This window comes from Panthera pardus, unplaced genomic scaffold (assembly GCF_024362965.1).
Source record: "Panthera pardus isolate Hobbes unplaced genomic scaffold, ASM2436296v1 HiC_scaffold_16, whole genome shotgun sequence".
NCBI classification, from domain to species: Eukaryota; Metazoa; Chordata; class Mammalia; order Carnivora; family Felidae; genus Panthera; species Panthera pardus.
Genome location: NW_026526721.1, coordinates 2,419,102 through 2,436,547, shown reverse-complemented (window position 1 = coordinate 2,436,547; position 17,446 = coordinate 2,419,102). Strand labels below are relative to the sequence as shown.

Below are 17,446 nucleotides of genomic sequence, written 5' to 3'. Positions count from 1 at the left end.
TGGAGAGGAGAAAACGTGCTGGAGGGGTGAAGCGGGCTGGGTGGGGCCCCTCACCCCCGCCCCCCCCCCCCGCAGCCGGGCCTTCTGCTGCTGAGTGCCAGACCATGGGAGCCCCCAGGGCACCTGCTGAATTTGGGGGTGTTCTCCACGTTACCCTCAAATACAGGGGCAAGTCCTCCTCATGTTAGGGCCGCGTGGGAGGCTTCCCTACATTCCGGGGGCGCACGGCGAGCCCTGGAATCTCAGTGCCCCCGAACCTGCCTTCTGTTCAACTGGATGTGTGGTCCTGTCCCCGCCCCGTCAGGCCTGGCGCCCTCCCGCTGACCACCGCGTTCCCAGCATGACTGTCGTCTGGCCACAGAGCTTAGGGTCACACGCGTGGAGCCACATGGCCTGTTCTCGGCCGACCCGGCCGAGACTGAAGGTTCCCGGCTGCAAAGGAGAAAACCGCCAGCCTCACAGCAGAAGTTGATGCAGGGAGCACGTGCGCAGCGATGTTCCTTGCGGGGCTGGGGTAAGCAGGGAACGCTCGCTCGCCGTGGAGGGGCAAACATGTGCCTGAACAGAGGGAACCGCAAAAAAATTAGTGAGGGCTCAGGAGCCAACCAGCAGAACTGCTAATTCCAGATGCTCCCCAGCTCGGCCGGGACCACAGGCAGGGACCCTCCGCCCACCGACGGCTGGCAGGAAAGAGCGGCCTTCCATCAGGCGACCCTCTGATAGGGCCCATCTCCAGGACAGCGACAGGGGGCGGCCGGTGTCCATCCGTCTCGTCACTCCCGGGTCAGACCTCTCACTCCATCAGAAAGGCAGAGGTCCCCGGTGCTGGCCACGGCGAGGGGCTGCGTTAGGAGGGGGAAGCCCGCCCGCCAGCGCACATCTGCTTGTGGGACGCCACCCGTGTCCTTGCGCGCAAACGCGGGTGCCACGTGCCCAGCCGCCCCCCACAGGGCTCTTCTGTGCATCCGGGCTGCTGCCCTGTGCTTCCCCTCGGCGGTCGTGGGGACCCGGAGAAGCCTTACGTGCGGTGGTGATGTGCTCGCGTCCCTCCGTTCTGATGCAACGTGCCTGCATTTGTGGCCGCCTTGAGATCCAACTCATGGTGGGACGTGGTCATCCTCTGCCTGCCTGCAGAGTGCGGCCGGGCCGGGCCTCAGTGTCCTCACTGCTGTCACCGGCCAGCACGAAGGGCCGGTGGCTGTTCTGAGCCCGCGTCGTGGTTTCCAACGGTGTGCTGTCCAGGGCCGTCTTGGGAAGCGGTCGTGGCCACAAGGGGTGTGTAGGCATCGTTATAAGTGCCAGCGTGAGCGAGGCACGCGTTGTCAAGCCTAAGTGAAGACACGGCCTTGAAAAAGATCCTTTTTAGAAAATTCCGCGTCCTGCGTCAGTCTTAGATGAGCACTGTCTCGCTCTGTTCCGGATGCCTCCGTGAAACGCAGCGATGGCTGGGAAAGCCGGCATTCGCGGGACGTTGACCACGTGGGGGACCCCACAGCTGGCGCACTGCCCTCGCTGCCCTTGGCGTTTCTGAGTCTGGAGGTTGAGGCATCAGTGGCCCCTCTCAAGCTAACGATGAGGAAGCGTTGCAGAGTCTGCCCGCGCTCCCAGCGGCGTCGTCCACGGGAGTCGACAGCGGGACACCTTCAGTGTCCATCGATGGATAAGCGGATGGAGCAGATGTGGCCCGCGTACAGTGGAAAACAGAGGAGGAACTCCTGCCACGTGTGACCACGCGCAGGCAAGTGCTGGACCTCGTGCTGAGTGAAATAAGCCGGTCACGGAAGAAGCACCACCCGGCTCCGCTCATATGAGGGACCCAAGGTCGGCAAACCCTACAGGCGCACAGGGGCGTAGACTCTTGTCGTGCGAGGTGAGAAGGTCCGAGAGGTCCGTGGCCACCAGCACCGTGCCCACGCGTGACGATGCTGGCTTGTGCGCTGAAGGTCTGTTAAGAGGGCAGACCCCAAGTCTTCTTACTAGAGTAATGGGAAACCGCTTCCTGGTGCCCTAGCCGATTGCTTTCGGAGCCACGGTCCCATCCACGGTCTCTCGTGGACCAGCGTGCACCTGGAACTTTGCCCAGGCCCTGCCGGACTGCTGCCATCGGCTAGATGACAATCGGCCGGAGAGGGAGGGGCAGGAGCAAGGCTCGTCACCTGGTGTGGGCGTCTGTGGGGTGCGGCTCTCCGGGGGTGGGGGGGGCCAGGGGAGCCCGGTCCACAGGGGATGGGCTTTCAGATGCACCAGTGGCCTTGTGGCCTCCCTTCTTTCTTTCCTTTTCTTGTCAACAGCTTTACTGAGATAAAATTCACCCACTTAAAGTATACCGCCCAGTGGTTTTGGGGTTCGGCCCAGAAAGGAACCCCGGCCCACCGACGGTCACTCCCCTCGTCGCTGCGGCCAGTACGCTTCTTTCTGTCCATGGATTTGCCCATTCTGGACATTCCTGCAGCAGGTGGTCCTTGAAGACAGACTCGCACTGAGCACGATGCTTTCAAGACCCGTCCACGGTGCAGCTGGACGACATCACCTGGTGCGGACAGACATCGTGTCCCATCCGTCCAGCAGTCTGGGCGCTCGGGTAGTTTCTGCCTTCTGGCTGTCACGAACGATGCGGCTGTGGGCGTGCGTGCACAGGCTTTTGCGTGCACATCTGCGTTCGTGTCCCCCGGGCAGATCCCCCCGGGTGGGGTCGTTGGGTCTCCCCACCTGTCTGTTCCGAGATCGCGCCCAGTACTGTTCCAACCACGGCAGCTGCACCGTTTTTGCGTCCCCACCGGCGCCGTGCAGGGCTCCAGTGTCTCCTGCCCTCGCCCACACTTGCCCCCGTCTGTGTGTGACCATGGCCGTCCCGATGAGCGGGAAGGGATGTCTCACTGTGGCCCGGGTGTGCGTTTTCCTGGTGACCGACGATTCTGAGCGTCTCCTTGTGTGCTCGTTGGCCACTTGTGAGTAACCTTTGGAGAAGTGTGTGTTCGGATCCTTTGTCGTTCCACGCCCCTGCCTTTCTCCAGTGCAGTCTAATGTGGGATAGACGTGGCCACGACTGGCGGGTTCCCGGGTGCTGCGTCAGCCTCTGACAGGTGGCCTCTTCTGTTGACCCCGCCTTGGGTGGCAGGGACTTCGGCTGGTGAGTTCAGGTATCATCCGAGGGGCATACTTCTCATCCAGCTCCCATCACGGAGGAAGGTGAGACCCCAGAGGCTGCACGATCGGGAGCGTGCCGGGGGCCGAACTTTTGAAGCCCCCACTTTAGGCCGGGCTGATGGGGACGCCCATCAGAAGGAGAAACCAGCCTCGGTTCTCTGCTTCTTGCGTGTTAACGTCACAAGCTGTAGCCCGTTGAGTCCTCCAGAGGCCTCTGTGAGGAAGCTACTGCCTTCTCCTGTGTGTAAATGGGGACACCGAGGCCTGGGAAGTCAGGCTTGGAGCCCAGTCCCCAGGCCCTGCCCTCCATCCTCAAGGGACGGTCCCCTCAGAAGACGGATGGGCTGGTACCGAGAAAGAACGGGGCTGCCCCGTGGAGACCCTGAGCCTGCAAGTCGGGCTTCCTGGTCTGCGAGGCCACCTGTTTCGGGACGCCTGGCCCGGTCGGTGGGCCCACGCTGGCTGGCAGTGGCTCAGCACAGCCACCCTGCTGACCTCAGCAGTCCCGCACAGTCCCGCGCGTGCGCCCGCCCCTCTCCCCTCCCAGTCGGCGGCTGCAGTGTGACAGTTCCTCAAATCACAGCACGTGTGGGAATCACACCTGGACATTTCACAATTTTAGAAATTACTGCTTTCCTCTGCTTCTGCTTTCCAATTTGTCTTCTACCTGACTTACGTTTAAAGTTTTTTAATGTTTGCTTATTTCTGAAAGAGAGAGAGAGAGAGACAGAGCGTGAGCAGGGGAGGGGCAGAGAGAGGGAGACACAGAATCGGAAGCAGGCTCCGGGCTCCGAGCTGTCAGCACAGAGCCCGATGCGGGGCTCGAACCCATGAACTGTGAGACCGTGACCTGAGCCAGTCAGACGCTTAACTGACTGAGCCACGCAGGCGCCCCTCCCTGACTTTTGTTTAGAAAAGGTAATTATAATTTTGGAAAATCTAATTTATGAAACATAAAGCGCCAAGACTCATTTCCAGCAGGAAATCCCGCTCTGGATGGACGTTCTGTGAACGTCCCCAGGGGCACGGGCTCGGCCTGTGCCCGCCCACGGTGGGGGCCCGGATCCGAGCGCAGCCCCCTGCCCGCTCACGCCGCCCCGTGTGTCCGCAGAGTTGGTCATGCTTCTGGAGTGGTGGTCCTGCACGGAGTGCACGCTCTTCACTGACCAGGCCACGGTGGACCGTTTCGGCAAGGAGCACGTGGTGGTCATCCTCAACCACAACTTCGAAATCGACTTCCTCTGTGGGTGGACCATGTGCGAGCGGTTTGGCGTGCTGGGGGTGAGCCACACGGGGGTCCCAGAGAGGTGCTGGGGGTGAGGGGTGGGGGGGTTCCGGGGAGGTGCGGGGGGTGACGGATGGGGGGGTTCTGGGGAGGTGCTGGGGGTGAGGGGTGGGGGGTCCTGGGAGGTGCTGGGGGTGAGGGGTGGGGGGGTCCTGGGAGGTGCTGGGGGTGAGGTGTGGGGGGTCCTGGGAGGTGCTGGGGGTGAGCCACACAGGGGTCCTGGGCAGGTGCTGGGGGTGAAGGATGGGGGGGGTCCAGGGAGGTGCTGGGGGTGAGGGGTGGGGGGTCCTGGGAGGTGCTGGGGGTGACGGATGGGGGGGGTTCTGGGGAGGTGCTGGGGGTGAGGGGTGGGGGGTCCAGGGAGGTGCTGGGGGTGAGGGGTGGGGGGGTCTGGGGAGGTGCTGGGTATGAGGGGTGGGGGATCCTGGGAGGTCTGGAGGTGAGGGGTGGGGGGTCCAGGGAGGTTCTGGGGATGAGGTGTGGGGGGTCCAGGGAGGTGCTGGGGGTGAGGGGTGGGGAGTCCCGGGGAGGTGCTGGGGGTGAAGGATGGGGGGGTCCAGGGAGGTGCTGGGGGTGAGGGATAGGGGGTCCTAAGAGGTGCTGGGGGTGAGGGGTGGGGGGTCCTGGGAGGTGCTGGGGGTGAGCCACACGGAGGTCCCTGGCAGGTGCTGGGGGTGAAGGATGGGGGGGGGTCCAGGGAGGTGCTGGGGGTGAGGGATGGAGGGTCCAGGGAGGTGATGGCGGTGAGGGGTGGGGGGGTCTGGGGAGGTGCTGGGTGTGAGGGGTGGGGGGTCCTGGGAGGTGCTGGGGGTGAGGGGTGGGGGTCCGGGGAGGTGCTGGGGCTGAGGGGTGGGGGTCCCAGGGAGGTGCTTGGGGTGAGGGGTGGGGGGATCCTGGGAGATGCTGGGGGTGAGGGGTGCGGGGTCCTGGGAGGTGCTGGGGGTGAGCCACACGGGGGTCCCGGGCAGGTGCTGGGGGTGAAGGATGGGGGGTCCAGGGAGGTGCTGGGGGTGAGGTATGGGGGGTCCTGGGAGGTGCTGGGGGTGAGCCACACGGGGGTCCCAGGGAGGTGCTGGGGGTGAGGGATAGGGGGTCCTAGGAGGTGTTGGGGGTTAGGGATGGGGGGTCCTGGGAGGTGCTGGGGGTGAGCCATGCGGGGGTCCCTGGTATCTGGGTTTTCCTTCCCAGGAAAGGAAGGCCCCTGGTCCCTCTGCTCCCAGAGTCTGGGGTCCGGGCACCCACAGCTCCCCGGGGCTTGTCTTGAGCTCAGGTTTCTGACATTTCCTCTGGGGAAGGCTTACCCAGAGTCCCTGCCAGCTGAGCTGTGTCAGGTGAGGGCCCCGCGAGGCAGGCCGAGGAGCACGATGCAGAGAAAGCCTCTGTGCCTGGCGGCCCCGGGTCTCCCTCAGGCAGCCCCAGGCCCGGCGGCCACGGCGGGCGCCCTCCCTCCGCCAGGCCTGCGCCCCAGCCTCCTCACCTGTGGGACAGCGCGCCTGCGTGCTTGGGGTCACGCTGAAACCGGCGGCCAGGCTCAGAGCCCGGCCTCCTCCCTGACGGCGAAGTCCCCAGACACCCAGCCGGTCCGGGGCGCCTGAGCAGGTTCTGACCCTCGCCACCTGCCCACCCCCCCCGCCCCCAGAGTTCCAAAGTCCTGGCGAAGAGGGAGCTGCTGTACGTCCCCCTCATCGGCTGGACGTGGTACTTCCTGGAGATCGTGTTCTGCAAGCGGAGGTGGGAGGAAGACCGGGACACCGTCATCCGGGGGCTGGAGCGCTTGGCGGACTACCCCGAGTACATGTGGGTGAGTGCCCGTCGGCCGCCCGTGCCCAGGACCCCCGCGGCCTGGGCCTGAGCCAGCCGCTGTCAGCCCACGGGCTCTCCTGCACCTGAACTTGCAGGCCGGGGCGTCCCTCCAGGGCGGCCTCCTCCACCCGCTGCAGCCCAGACGGGAGCCCCTTCCTGCGTCCCCAGCGGGGCCCCTCAGGAGACTTCTCTGCGGGGAGCAGCTTCGGGGCGGGGGGGGGGGGGCCAGGTTGCGGAGCAAACCCCAGGGACCCCATGGTTCTGGGGGATACGTTTGTACCTCGGCCCCAAGAAGATCTACCCTGCTGTTCACAACACCCACCCTTCAGGCACCTGGGTTTGGTGGGATGGCCATCTGAAATTACAGAAATTACGGTCGGTTTGAAGATGGTTTCTTTCTTTTTATTTTTTAAGTTTGTTTGTTTTTGAGAGAGAGAGCACCCGTGCGCACCTGTGTGAGTGCGCGTGTACTCTGAGCGGGGCAGGGAGAGAGAGAGCACGCGTGTGAGCAGGGGAAGGGCACAGAGAGAGAGAGAGAGAGAGAGAGAGAGAGAGAGAATCCCAAGTAGGCTCTTGCATTGTCGGCACAGAGCCCGACGTGGGGCCGCAAACTCCTGAACCGTGAGATCATGACCTAAGCTGAGAACGAGAGCCGGACGCTCGACCAACTGGGCCCCCAGGCGCCCGAACGGCTTTACTCTTTCTAGTCTTTCTTTCCGGTCTCTGGCAGAGTAGTTCTTTGAGAAGCGGCCCCCCTCTCAGCATCTCTGACCCTCACGTTAAGGCAAAGGGATGAAAGCCTGTTTTCCGCTCAGGGGGGCAGAAGGCTGCAGGGACACCTTCCTGCTTCCGGGAAGTTGCGTTCTGCATTCTTTGAGAACGAGCGACATGCCGTTAGCCGTTGGGTGAGGGACTTTGTGTGGCTGGAGCGTGGATCGCAGCCCGGAACAGGACGGCGTTTTCAGCGATGCCACGTGCTGGTCACTAGAGTGTTCCGTCAGTTTGACAGATTCAGTGACGCGCGCTTTGTGGGTGGGAACGTTCCCCGGGGCCTGTCGCCGGGGTAACCTCCGTCCCCGTGCTCTCGTGTCCTAGTTCCTCCTGTACTGCGAGGGCACGCGCTTCACGGAGAAGAAGCACCGCGTCAGCATGGAGGTGGCCGCCTCCAAGGGGCTGCCCGCCCTCAAGTACCACCTGCTGCCTCGTACCAAGGGCTTCACCACGGCGGTCCAGTGCCTCCGGGGGACAGGTAAGCGGCCGCCACCTGCCCTGGGCTCTGCGTGCAGCAGGACGGGGGAGTGACCTGCCCCGAGCCGCGCAAATGACATGTGAGATACAGGCAGAGGCAAGTGGGTGGGGTTAACGTGTGTGAGGCTGTCGTGTCCTTTCCGACACGACGGAACGCTAGTTAGTGGGGAATCAGCAAAGCGATGAAAAAGCGTGTAACTGGAAACCTTACGAGGGGAACCGTATGTGTTCCTGATTAATCCCAACGGAGGCAAGATCAAAGAGAGGGGACAAAGAGCAGAGCAAGTAGGAAGCAGTCAGACAGTAAATTTGGACACGAACGGTCAGTAACTGCACTCGACCCGCGTACCCACGTGGCAGGAAGGTGAGCCTGCGGTGGGGCGCAGGACTGTGCGGGGCGGGTTCAGGGTTGTGCGGGTGCTGAGCTGCGTGCGCGTGCCGTGCGGCGTGGGCACCAGCGATGCTGTGGTGCAGGGGTGGGCGCCGAGGGATGCGGGGGCGGAGTGGTGCGGCCGCAGGGGCAGGTGCGGGCGCGCTGCGGCCCTGGCCCAGGGCTCACCCCCGCCTCTCCCTACAGTCGCAGCCGTGTATGACGTCACGCTGAATTTCCGCGGAAACAAGAACCCGTCTTTGCTGGGGATCCTCTACGGGAAGAAGTACGAGGCAGACATGTGCGTGAGGTGAGCTGGGAGGGTCCCCGCCAGTGGCAGCCACCCCCCGCCCCCCGCCCGCCTCCCCAGCCCCTGGCACCGGGCCCTCCCTGCGCCCAGGGGAGGCAGCCTTCTCCCCAGGACTGCAGATGTGGGGACAGACACAAGCACCCCTCCTGCAGGGTGGAGGGGTGGGTGCGGGGGTAAAGGCAGAATGTTCTGGAAGCTCTGGGGGAGCAGCAGCCCCTTCTTTTTAAAAGGGGCCGAGTGAGGTTCAGCTTGGACAGTGACCAGGCTTGCTCTCGACAGAAGGGTGAGCTGTCCCAGCTCAAGGGGCCGATACTCTTAGTGGGGACTGTGAGGCCAGCTCGGGCGTGATTCCATGCGCGCCCTCCTGCTCCGCTCTCTGTCCGAATATCCCTGGGGAGACTTGTCCGTCCCTCCGTCCCTTCAAAGGCCCGGGAGGGCAGGACCTTCCCCGGCGTGTGGGCGGGTCCCTCGGAGCCGTTAGCTCCTGTGTCTGACACCCGCCAGCACCGGCTGGGTGTCTAGCCGGTCACGCTGGCCCTCGTCAGAGGCCCCCCTCCAGTGAGTGTAGAGAACGTGAGCAGGTACATGTTTGAAACGACAACATGCTGGGGGGACCTAGTCTCCCCACCAGGAGTAACTTTGTGAATGTGAAGAGTGAGCCGGGAGGCTTTTTCCTTCTGAAGTGTGCAGCAGAGCTCGAAGTAGGTGTAAGGCCTCGCTGCATCCTGGGGTGGGGAGAGAGCCCGGGATCCTTGCCCTTAGGCCTCTAGGACCACCAGGGACTGCGTGGCTGATCTGGGGCTGACCTGACCCTGGCCGTGACTCCGACCAGAACACATGCCGTGGTCCCGGGCAGTGGCAACAGTGGCGGGCTCTGTGTCCTCCCTCACCTAGCCGGTCCCCGGGGAGTCAGGGGTGCGCCTCGGCCGCCGGGGTCCGAGCTGGCGGATTGAAGGAGCTGGGGGAACTCTGCGGTCCAGCCCCAGGCCGGTGCCCACGGCCGCCGCACCGGTTGCCCCTCCGAGTGGACGGTGCCCCCCGCCCCCCACCAGCAGGAGGAGACCCGTTCCTTCCTCTGTTTGTCGTGCCCTTTATTGCAAAAGGCATGGAGTGACATTTTACCTAATCTCGTAATGGATATGTGCTTAGAGCTTCTAAAGGCTTCAACTTCCTGTTTTGTGATACTTGCCATTGGGGTATTTTGAATAAAAGCAGGATTCCGACGAGTGTAAAACATGCTTATAATCCAGCCAAAGTTCTCCTGGCCCGAGGGGGCTTTCCCCTTTGACCCCACCTCCTGTCCCCTCCCGGTGAAGTTGCACTGGGGGCAAGGTCAGGGGCATTTGGTGGTGGGGGCCCGAGCTCCCGGTGTCTGTGCTGGCCCTTGGGGCAGAAGCCTTGAAGAGGCTTGAGTCGACGCGTCAAAGCATCTCCAAAGATGGAGATAGACGCCCGTCTTTATCTTTATGTTTAGCACCATTTTGAGTCCTTATTTTATACGTTTCATACTGCACGTGGCCGTCTTGTGATAGAACGTGGCTGCGGCATCCACTCTGGGATGTGGATGTACAGCCAGGGAGGGCAGTCGAGTGAGTTGGAAGCCCTTAGCAGCCCTCCCTCTGTGGACAGCCCCCTTCGGAACTTCGTGTCCTCACCTGTGGCACACCAGTTCCCAAGAACTTTGGGGGTCCACAGAGCCACCCAGAGGCTGCTTGTCGTGTGGCCCCCGCGTCACTCCCATGTCTGACGGCACATGTGCTTATAAAACTTTGCCGTTTTCCTTTCAAATACGGGGGAGATCGGGAGGTCTAATCCGCAGAAGCAAAGTTCTCCATTTTCTTAGAGACAGGGTTAGGATGCCTTCAGCCACAGAGCTTCTCCCAGGGCCGCCCTTACTCTGGCCTGCTGGGTGGGCCCCGGCGCCCCCTGCTGGCGATCTCAGGTGCCGCGGCTGCCGCGGGTCCCCGTCCTTGCCCCGGTTCCCCTCCCCAGCTGGACACCCGGGCTCCAGGGCCGGTAATGCGGCTGCTGACCACTTTCGTAAATAAGTTCGTGTCTTCACTGGAGTCAGCTGTCTGTGAGTGAAGACTGAAGTCCTGAATCTCTATCGCTTTTCGTATTTGGAGCACGTAGCTTTCGTTCGTGAAATACATAATTTTCTTGGCCTAGTGGAAGACACTCTCAGTTCTGACTATTTCCAAAGAACGAACCATTAAGACCCAAACTCCTGCTGCAGCCTACAAATGCCCGCCCTCCACAGTGGGAACGGGGCACGATCTGCTCAGGAGAACCCCTCGTGAGAGTCGCTGGCTTTGCCTCGAAGGTGAATGGTCTCCCGGCCCTCCCTCCGGGGCCCCCGCGGTCCTGCAGGGCTCCACTGTGCCCGGGTGGACGCCTTCGACATTTGTGTGTTTTTAGGAATTGAGAGTGAGGCGTGACCAGAAAAGGCGGGGGGAGGGGGCAGAGAATAACCGAGCTGTGCCACGATTATGTCCCCTTTTCTGTGCGATGCCATCCAACACTGAGCCACTTTGCTCTCGATCTTAACAAAACAGGAGATTCCCTCTGGAAGAGATCCCGCTGGATGAAAAGGAAGCAGCTCAGTGGCTCCACAAACTGTACCAGGAGAAGGTAACTCAGCTTTCCTCCCCGGGGGCTCGTGAAGAGGTCTGGACGGGGCGGCTCGCAGGGCAGGTGGGACCTTCTGGAGACGGGGGCGGGGCGTCTGCAGTCCTCGAACACTTCTACCCTCTTCATTCTTTCCATTTTCTTGTGAGAAATCAACACGCTGGAGACGAGTGTAGAGGATAACACGGTGCTTCTACAACCCCGGCTGGTTAACGTTCTGTCACATTTGTTTCCTTTTTTCGTGTAAAAGAAGGTATAGATCTGTAGCCTCCACATATATATATGGCGTGTGTGTGTGTGTGTGTGCGCGCACACACGTGTGCACGCCACAGGTGACATGAGGTTATCCTTATGCCACCCACCCCGGTCCTTCCCTCTCCATTCCCCGGTAGCACGCCCTGTCCTGAACGCCCTGCCAGCTTGGTTTCCGTACGTGGGCAGGACGTTAGATCTTCATCTTCAGCATCGTGGGAGGCTTAGAGAATGAGAAAGTCCTTTCTGCATTCAACAAGTACCCTTTTAAAGGCACTGACGAGCTCTTAAGAAAATCTGGGAAATCTCTAAGGGTCCAAAAAGGAGGTTGAGCTGAAAAGCAGGTGGCGAGGCTGTGACCCGGGAATGCCACGCTCTACCAGCGGGTTTTGCGAGTCCCCTCAGCCTGGAGTCTTGATTTTTAGCGCCTACCCGGAACAGAAGATCAGGGTTTGATCTCATGCCAGGTCCCTGAGATCCTGAGATCCAGGCCTCAGGACCCTCCGAGAGTTTTCCCCCGCACGGTGAACTGAAAGAAACCTACTTTCCAGCGCAGGGAAATGGCTCTGACGCTCCCCCTTCTCCTCTCGGTCTGGACAAGGGCTCCCTGATAACACGTAACCATGGGTCTGCCCTCGAACGGCTATGCTAGCGACACAGCTCAAGGAGAATAGAACCAAGATATCAACTCAAGTGGTCCTAGGCAAATCACTAGAGTTCCTGAGAGAAGCCCACGCAGGACCGGAGGGACGTTCCTCCGAACCTCAGCTGCTCACGATTTCCACCGGGAAAATTCCGTCGGGGAGGAGCTCGTAACCAGACCGCACGGGCAGGGCGCACAAAGAACCGAAGAGATAAACTCTCCAAAAACTGTAGCCAGTGGAACTGTCAGAGACTAAAATCAGTGCGTCCGAAGCGATGGGGCACAAAGAAGGAACTGAAAAGAGAAGGGAAGGGTCTGCAGAAAAAAAGGCAGATTTAAGAAAAACCGAGTCGAATTTACAGGCAGGAAAAATCTAGCTGTGGACAGTAAAATCTTAATTAACAGATTAAACAGCAGATTTGATACAGCTGAAGACACAATTAGTAAAGTGGAAGTTGGAGAAGAAATTCCTGGGAAGGTAGCAGGAGGGAGTGGAAACATAAAAGGAAGTACAGAAAACACGGAGGGCAAAGTGAGAGGTCCAGAAAAGAACTGCTGGTGGGTCTGGAAAGAGGCAGGAGTGGTGAGGAGCAGGGGTCAGAAGGCCGCCGTCAAGCTCCTAGCACTCGTCAGGTTCAAGAGCCACAAGTCTGGAACAGGGTAAGTGAAAAGATACCCACTCCCCAGTTATCACTGAAATTGCAGAACACCAAAGACGACCAGGAGCTCTTAGAACAACCAGAGAGACAAGACCGATTCCCCGGGAGGGAACGACCGTCACGTTGACATTAGACACACGTCTTACTATGTATCAGAACCTCTTCTAAATGTCTTACGCACGTTTTGTCCTCACAGTAACTGCACACAGCACTCTGGCACGTGCATACATTATACGTGAATACACGTAGAAAAACAGAGAGCACACACAAAATAGAACGAAGAAAATAATAAAAACAGCATACGTCATAGTGACGGAAAGCAAAGCCACAGGAGTGGATCAGCTGTACCGCATGCTCTTCCTGTGAAAATATTAATGATCTAGAAATCCCCGGGCAAGACCGACCAGTTAGAAGCGTAATTGCATCAGTAGAGACAGAAAGGTGAGCTGACCAGAGAGCAGAGGACAATGGTGAGAGTAGCATCTCTAGCTTAATGCCCGTACATTTGAAAACTTAGACGGGACGCGGGATCTCCAAGAACACAGCTCTCTCCCGAAGAGAAACGCAGCCTGCGTGCAGAATCCGTACGGCGTGTGTGTCTCGGGTCGGTGGAAAGGCAGACCTGGCACCCGCCAGCCGGAAGCGGGGAATGCGTCCCTGAATCTAGGTCCGCGTCAAAGAGTTTGAAACTCTTGCCGCAGACCTTTGTGAGCAACGGCATCTGCGCGGCACGAGATGAGCCGTGACCTGGTGGCGCGTTACTGGGAAATAGGGAGCCGGTGTGTGTGCTTCCGTTCGCTGCGAATCCATCCGCGTGAACGAACTGCGGACCATCAACACGGCTACGCCTTGGGGATGTGGTGTACCGAGAGAGCCGGCCGCGGTGTGTGGGGGACGTATGACGCCCCTCACGGGAGGCTGCCAGCGCGTCTCGCACGCGTGCCCGTTGAGCGTGTGTGTGATCGGCGTGGGGGGAGCATGGTGACCCCGGAGGGGACGGAGCGGGGGCCTCATCTCCGGCTCCCGGGTGTACCTCCCCAGATCACCTGGTGCAAATGCACCAAGCGACAAGTTTCGACATCCGCGACTTTTTGGGGTATTTTTATATTATCTGCCATGTTTTTCTCGAGTATCGAGACATATACTAATACGGTAGGCTCGGCTGTCCTTCCTGTCACATGTATTTTACAGTAAGGACCGCATACCGTGTGCTGTCTGTTTTTTCTTTCTCCGGTCACCATCGTTTTTATGTCTGTCAGCGTTGATATACGTAGATTTAATTCACTCCTTTTCTTTTAGAAGATCTTTAAAAAAAATTTTTTTTTTATTTTAATAAATCCCACCCCCGACGTGGGGCTCGAACTCACGACCCCAAGATCAGGAGTCCCGCTCCAATGACCGGGCCAGCCGGGCCCCCCAGTTCACTCCGCTTAAATGCCCTCTTCTGGCCTTGCGCCACGGGTGACGGCCTGTTGTCCTCTGCGAACAGTCAGGTCGTGTCCCGCTCTGTGCTGCGCGTTTCTTGGAGACACGGACTCGTGCCGTCACCGTTGGCCTAGCCTACTCACTTTGCGAAATGTTTCTAAGCTGTGCTTCGAGGAGACGCCCAGTTCACGCTGAGCGTGAGAGGCCCCTTGCCCCCCCCGGGTCGTGTGAGTAGAGGGTCCGGCTGGCCCCCTGCAGTGACCAGGCTCGGCACTTGGATCCCGAAGCCACAAACAGCCTCCGAGACACGTTGACACCTTACACGGCTACCTCCGGTCATAACCTAGGAACGGACCCCGCTCTCACCAGCGGAGTACAGAGGTCGTGCCCGCGGCTTCCCCATTCTGCAGATGTGGAGACGGGGCTGCGGGTGGCCTCCCGGCCTCCTGCCCTCGCACCGTCTGCGCGCCTGCTGCACGGTCAGGAAGTGGTACCCCGAGGCCAGCGCTCCTGCCTCCTGGCCACTCGAGCCCTCCTAGAATGTGCGCTCTGGGCCCGTGGCCCCGGGGCCCCTCCGCCGCCAGGCTTCGGGAGGATGGGGTCAGGGGTCTGCAGGCGTCGGCGGGTGGGATCCTCGCCAGCGCCAGCATGTTGAGCGGAGGTTTGCAAGGAAGGGAGCAGGCGGGGCAGGGGAGGGTCGGGAGGAGAGGGCGGGAGCTCCGAGAGCCAGCTCCAAGAGGCCGCCTCGGCGGGTCGGGCCCAGCGTTTCGTCTCAGTGAGACAGCCCCAATGTGACCGAGTCTGAATGCTCCCGTGTGCCGTGGGTGAGTGCCGTTCCCCCTGAAATGCGGGCCAGGGCCACACGCCCAGTGCATGTGCACACTGGCACACGCTTCCCGCCGGGGGGCCCCGTTCAGAACGGTGCAGAGCCGCCTCCGCCCGGGAGGAGCGGGTGTGTACGTGCCGCGGTGGCCACGAGCACCAGGCTTTTGTACAGGTCCTCCCTCAGGACGGCAGGCGGGCTTGGCCGCCTCCCTCCCCCTCCCCCACCCCTGCAAGCAGGATCCTGGCTCCCGGGTGGGTGTCGACAGGGGGTGGGCCTGAGCCCTCCCGGTTAGACAGGGCAGTGGGCGGGACCAGCAGCCCCGAGAGGAGCCACGCCCCCTCCCTGGGAAGCAGACAGGTGCCTGCAGGAAAGGATGTCCTGGACGGGAGGAGCCCCTCCCCTGGGAGACCTGGGGGCAGGGGGATGCGTTGTGGCAGGTGCACGACTGGGCTCCAGGCAGGTCAAGGCCGTGCCCCACCCGCCCCGCCTTCAGAAGGTAGCAGGAGGCGATGAGGTCAAGGCGGAGGTGACTGCCTGTGCCTGGCTGGCTTTCAGCTTTGACACAAGCAGCCCAGGGGCTCCGCAAAGGACACACCGTCCCGCATCTGCCGCGCACTCACGGCTCGCCGCTTTCTTTACGCGGAACTGTGGTAGACTGAGTCCGTTTCCGTGGTCAGTACTGGTCAGTACAGCGGCCACTGTCGTTGACTCTTTCAGGACGCGTTGCAGGAGATGTATAACCAGAAGGGCGTGTTTCCAGGAGAGCAGTTCAAACCTGCCAGAAGGCCGTGGACGCTTCTGAATTTCCTCTTCTGGGCCACGGTCCTGCTGTCTCCTCTTTTCAGCTGTGTCTTCGGCGTCTTTGCGAGTGGTTCCCCCCTCCTGATCCTGACGTTCCTGGGGTTTGTGGGGGCAGGTAACGCACGCGAATGATAGCACAGCTCAGGGTCGGGGATCTTCTGAGCGCCAGCCGCAGAGCTCCGCAGGGAGCTGGGTGCGCCTGGAGCCCTTTTGGCCTCAGAGAGCGGGCTCTGTCCACTAAGCCACAGGGTCGTGGAGACCACAGCCAGGTCCCAGGGCCACGTGCTCTCGTGGCATCCTGTGCTGAACTGGGCAGGCGCCTGTGGGGAGTCCCTGAGCTACTCTGTCTGCGTTCGGGTTTGGGGGGTTTGGGGGGGGGGGGGCTTGATGGTCTGAGGGTCTCTGAGGACATGGTCATTACTGTCCCGAACAGAATCGTGGGCGCTCGGGACCGCCCAGGTATCCTTGTCGGAGGGACGGGCACCCAGTCTGTCCCTGGGCACCTCACAGGGCAGTGCAGCCCCCACCAGGCCCGCACCCACCTCCTGTCGCTGGAGGAGCGGAGGCCATCACTCCCCCCCAGACGGGCTGAGCACGGCAGTGGGAGGGGCCGGGGGAGGGGAGAGGGCTGGCCTGCCATCCCCTCGGGACCCTGCCCAGTAGCGAGTTCCCTCACCGGACGGCCAAGCCATCAGTCTGACCTTGCCTCTTTCCTATTTCAAAGCTTCCTTTGGAGTCCGCCGGCTAATAGGAGTGACTGAAATAGAAAAAGGCTCTAGCTACGGAAACCAAGAATTTAAGAAAAAGGAGTGATTCCTGGCTGTGGTGGCGCACACGTAACCCGACGGCGGTGTCCAGTTAGCTCGATTAAAAACAGAACCACGCACCCAGATCGGAGGAAAAGACACTTAGAAACTATTTTTCGTATTAACTGGTGACTAATATCAACCAATAAACCTTGAGCCAAGAGTAAAGCCGTCGGAAGGCCTGCGGACGGTGACGCCAGCGGCACCCCGGGCGGGGGTCCCAGTGTCCCACGAGCCAGGCTCCGAGGGCGCCGTGCGTGCGGGCCCACCGCTGCCGCTGCCGGGGGCCGGGTCCCACCCCACCGCGACCTCGCGAGAGTTCTGCCTGCCAGAGGGAGCCTTCGGCTGCTTTCTCTTCTTAAACTTAGATCCATTTTTGGTTTTTACCAGTTATTTTGGGAACTCCCCCTGCCCCCCCCCCCCCCCCGCCTCCTCCCCTGACCCCAGCAAACCCTCCCCGTCCCTCCCGGGAACGAGGACATGTCAGCCCCCAGGCCCACAAAGCACCTGCCCATCCTGTCTTCACACTTCCCACCGCGTGTTCTCGGGTGACCAGGGTGGGCCGAGCGCCAGGTGGCCGGGCAGGTGCCCCTGAGCTGGCGGTGGGGACGCCCCACCCTGGCTGCCTGGCTCCTCCCTGAGCCTGTGTGGAAGCACTTTACATCCGTTTCTAAAGTGATCCGCCCCCTGAGACCTCTGTCCCTCTTTTTCCCTGCTCAGTCGTCAGCCCCTCTACTGGGCCGCACCCCTGCCGCCAGCCCCGGGGACAGCTGCCCTGCAGCCCACGGGCCTCTTGGATGGATGTTGGTTTCAAAGAATGTCCCCACCAGACCTCCTCTCTTCCGGAGGCGGTTGGAGACTGTTCCCTGGGAGCTCGTCGGCTCCTAGGGGTTTTATTTTTACTGTTGGTCTGTTCATGGCTCTCGTCTCCCTGAGAGGTAGAGGTGGTGGCCCCCCCCTCCCTTCCCCGAGCAGGTGCCCGGGTGCCCGGGGCGGGGGTGGGCACCTCCTTGCGCAGGCTTCACCTGGGAGCCTGGGAGCACTGCCCCGCCTCAGCTCCCCCTGCTGTGGGGTGTCTGCCAGGGTCCCTACTTCGCTGCAGCCCTGGGCGTGGGGCTCCCCAGCAGGCCTCTCCCCAGGCTCGGCTCAAGCATCCCGCTGTCCACCCGCTTGCATCAGACTTCTTCCTTAAGCCTCCCGCGTGCTGTTTCCAAGTCACACCCCCCTCGCCTTTTCTTTTTTG

The 17,446-nt window shown here is 61.3% G+C and overlaps 1 protein-coding gene across 6 annotated transcripts in view; it reads left to right on the top strand.

Annotated features, from left to right (window-relative positions):
• AGPAT3 (1-acylglycerol-3-phosphate O-acyltransferase 3) overlaps nucleotides 1-16,262 on the top strand; it is an 80,435-nt gene extending 64,173 nt beyond the window's left edge. For 5 of the 6 annotated variants that reach the window (XM_053902995.1, XM_053902997.1, XM_053902998.1 and 2 more), the window contains exons 3-9: nucleotides 4,259-4,428; nucleotides 6,072-6,233; nucleotides 7,331-7,484; nucleotides 8,061-8,163; nucleotides 10,719-10,794; nucleotides 15,314-15,512; nucleotides 16,122-16,262. In XM_053902995.1, the coding sequence (XP_053758970.1) occupies nucleotides 4,259-4,428; nucleotides 6,072-6,233; nucleotides 7,331-7,484; nucleotides 8,061-8,163; nucleotides 10,719-10,794; nucleotides 15,314-15,512; nucleotides 16,122-16,210 (953 nt within the window). In that variant the 3' untranslated portion in view covers nucleotides 16,211-16,262. Of the gene's footprint in view, nucleotides 1-4,258; nucleotides 4,429-5,560; nucleotides 5,764-6,071; nucleotides 6,234-7,330; nucleotides 7,485-8,060; nucleotides 8,164-10,718; nucleotides 10,795-15,313; nucleotides 15,513-16,121 lie in introns of those variants that run through there. The other variant, XM_053903000.1, reaches the window with a different exon arrangement.
• Nucleotides 16,263-17,446: the final 1,184 nt, after the last annotated feature.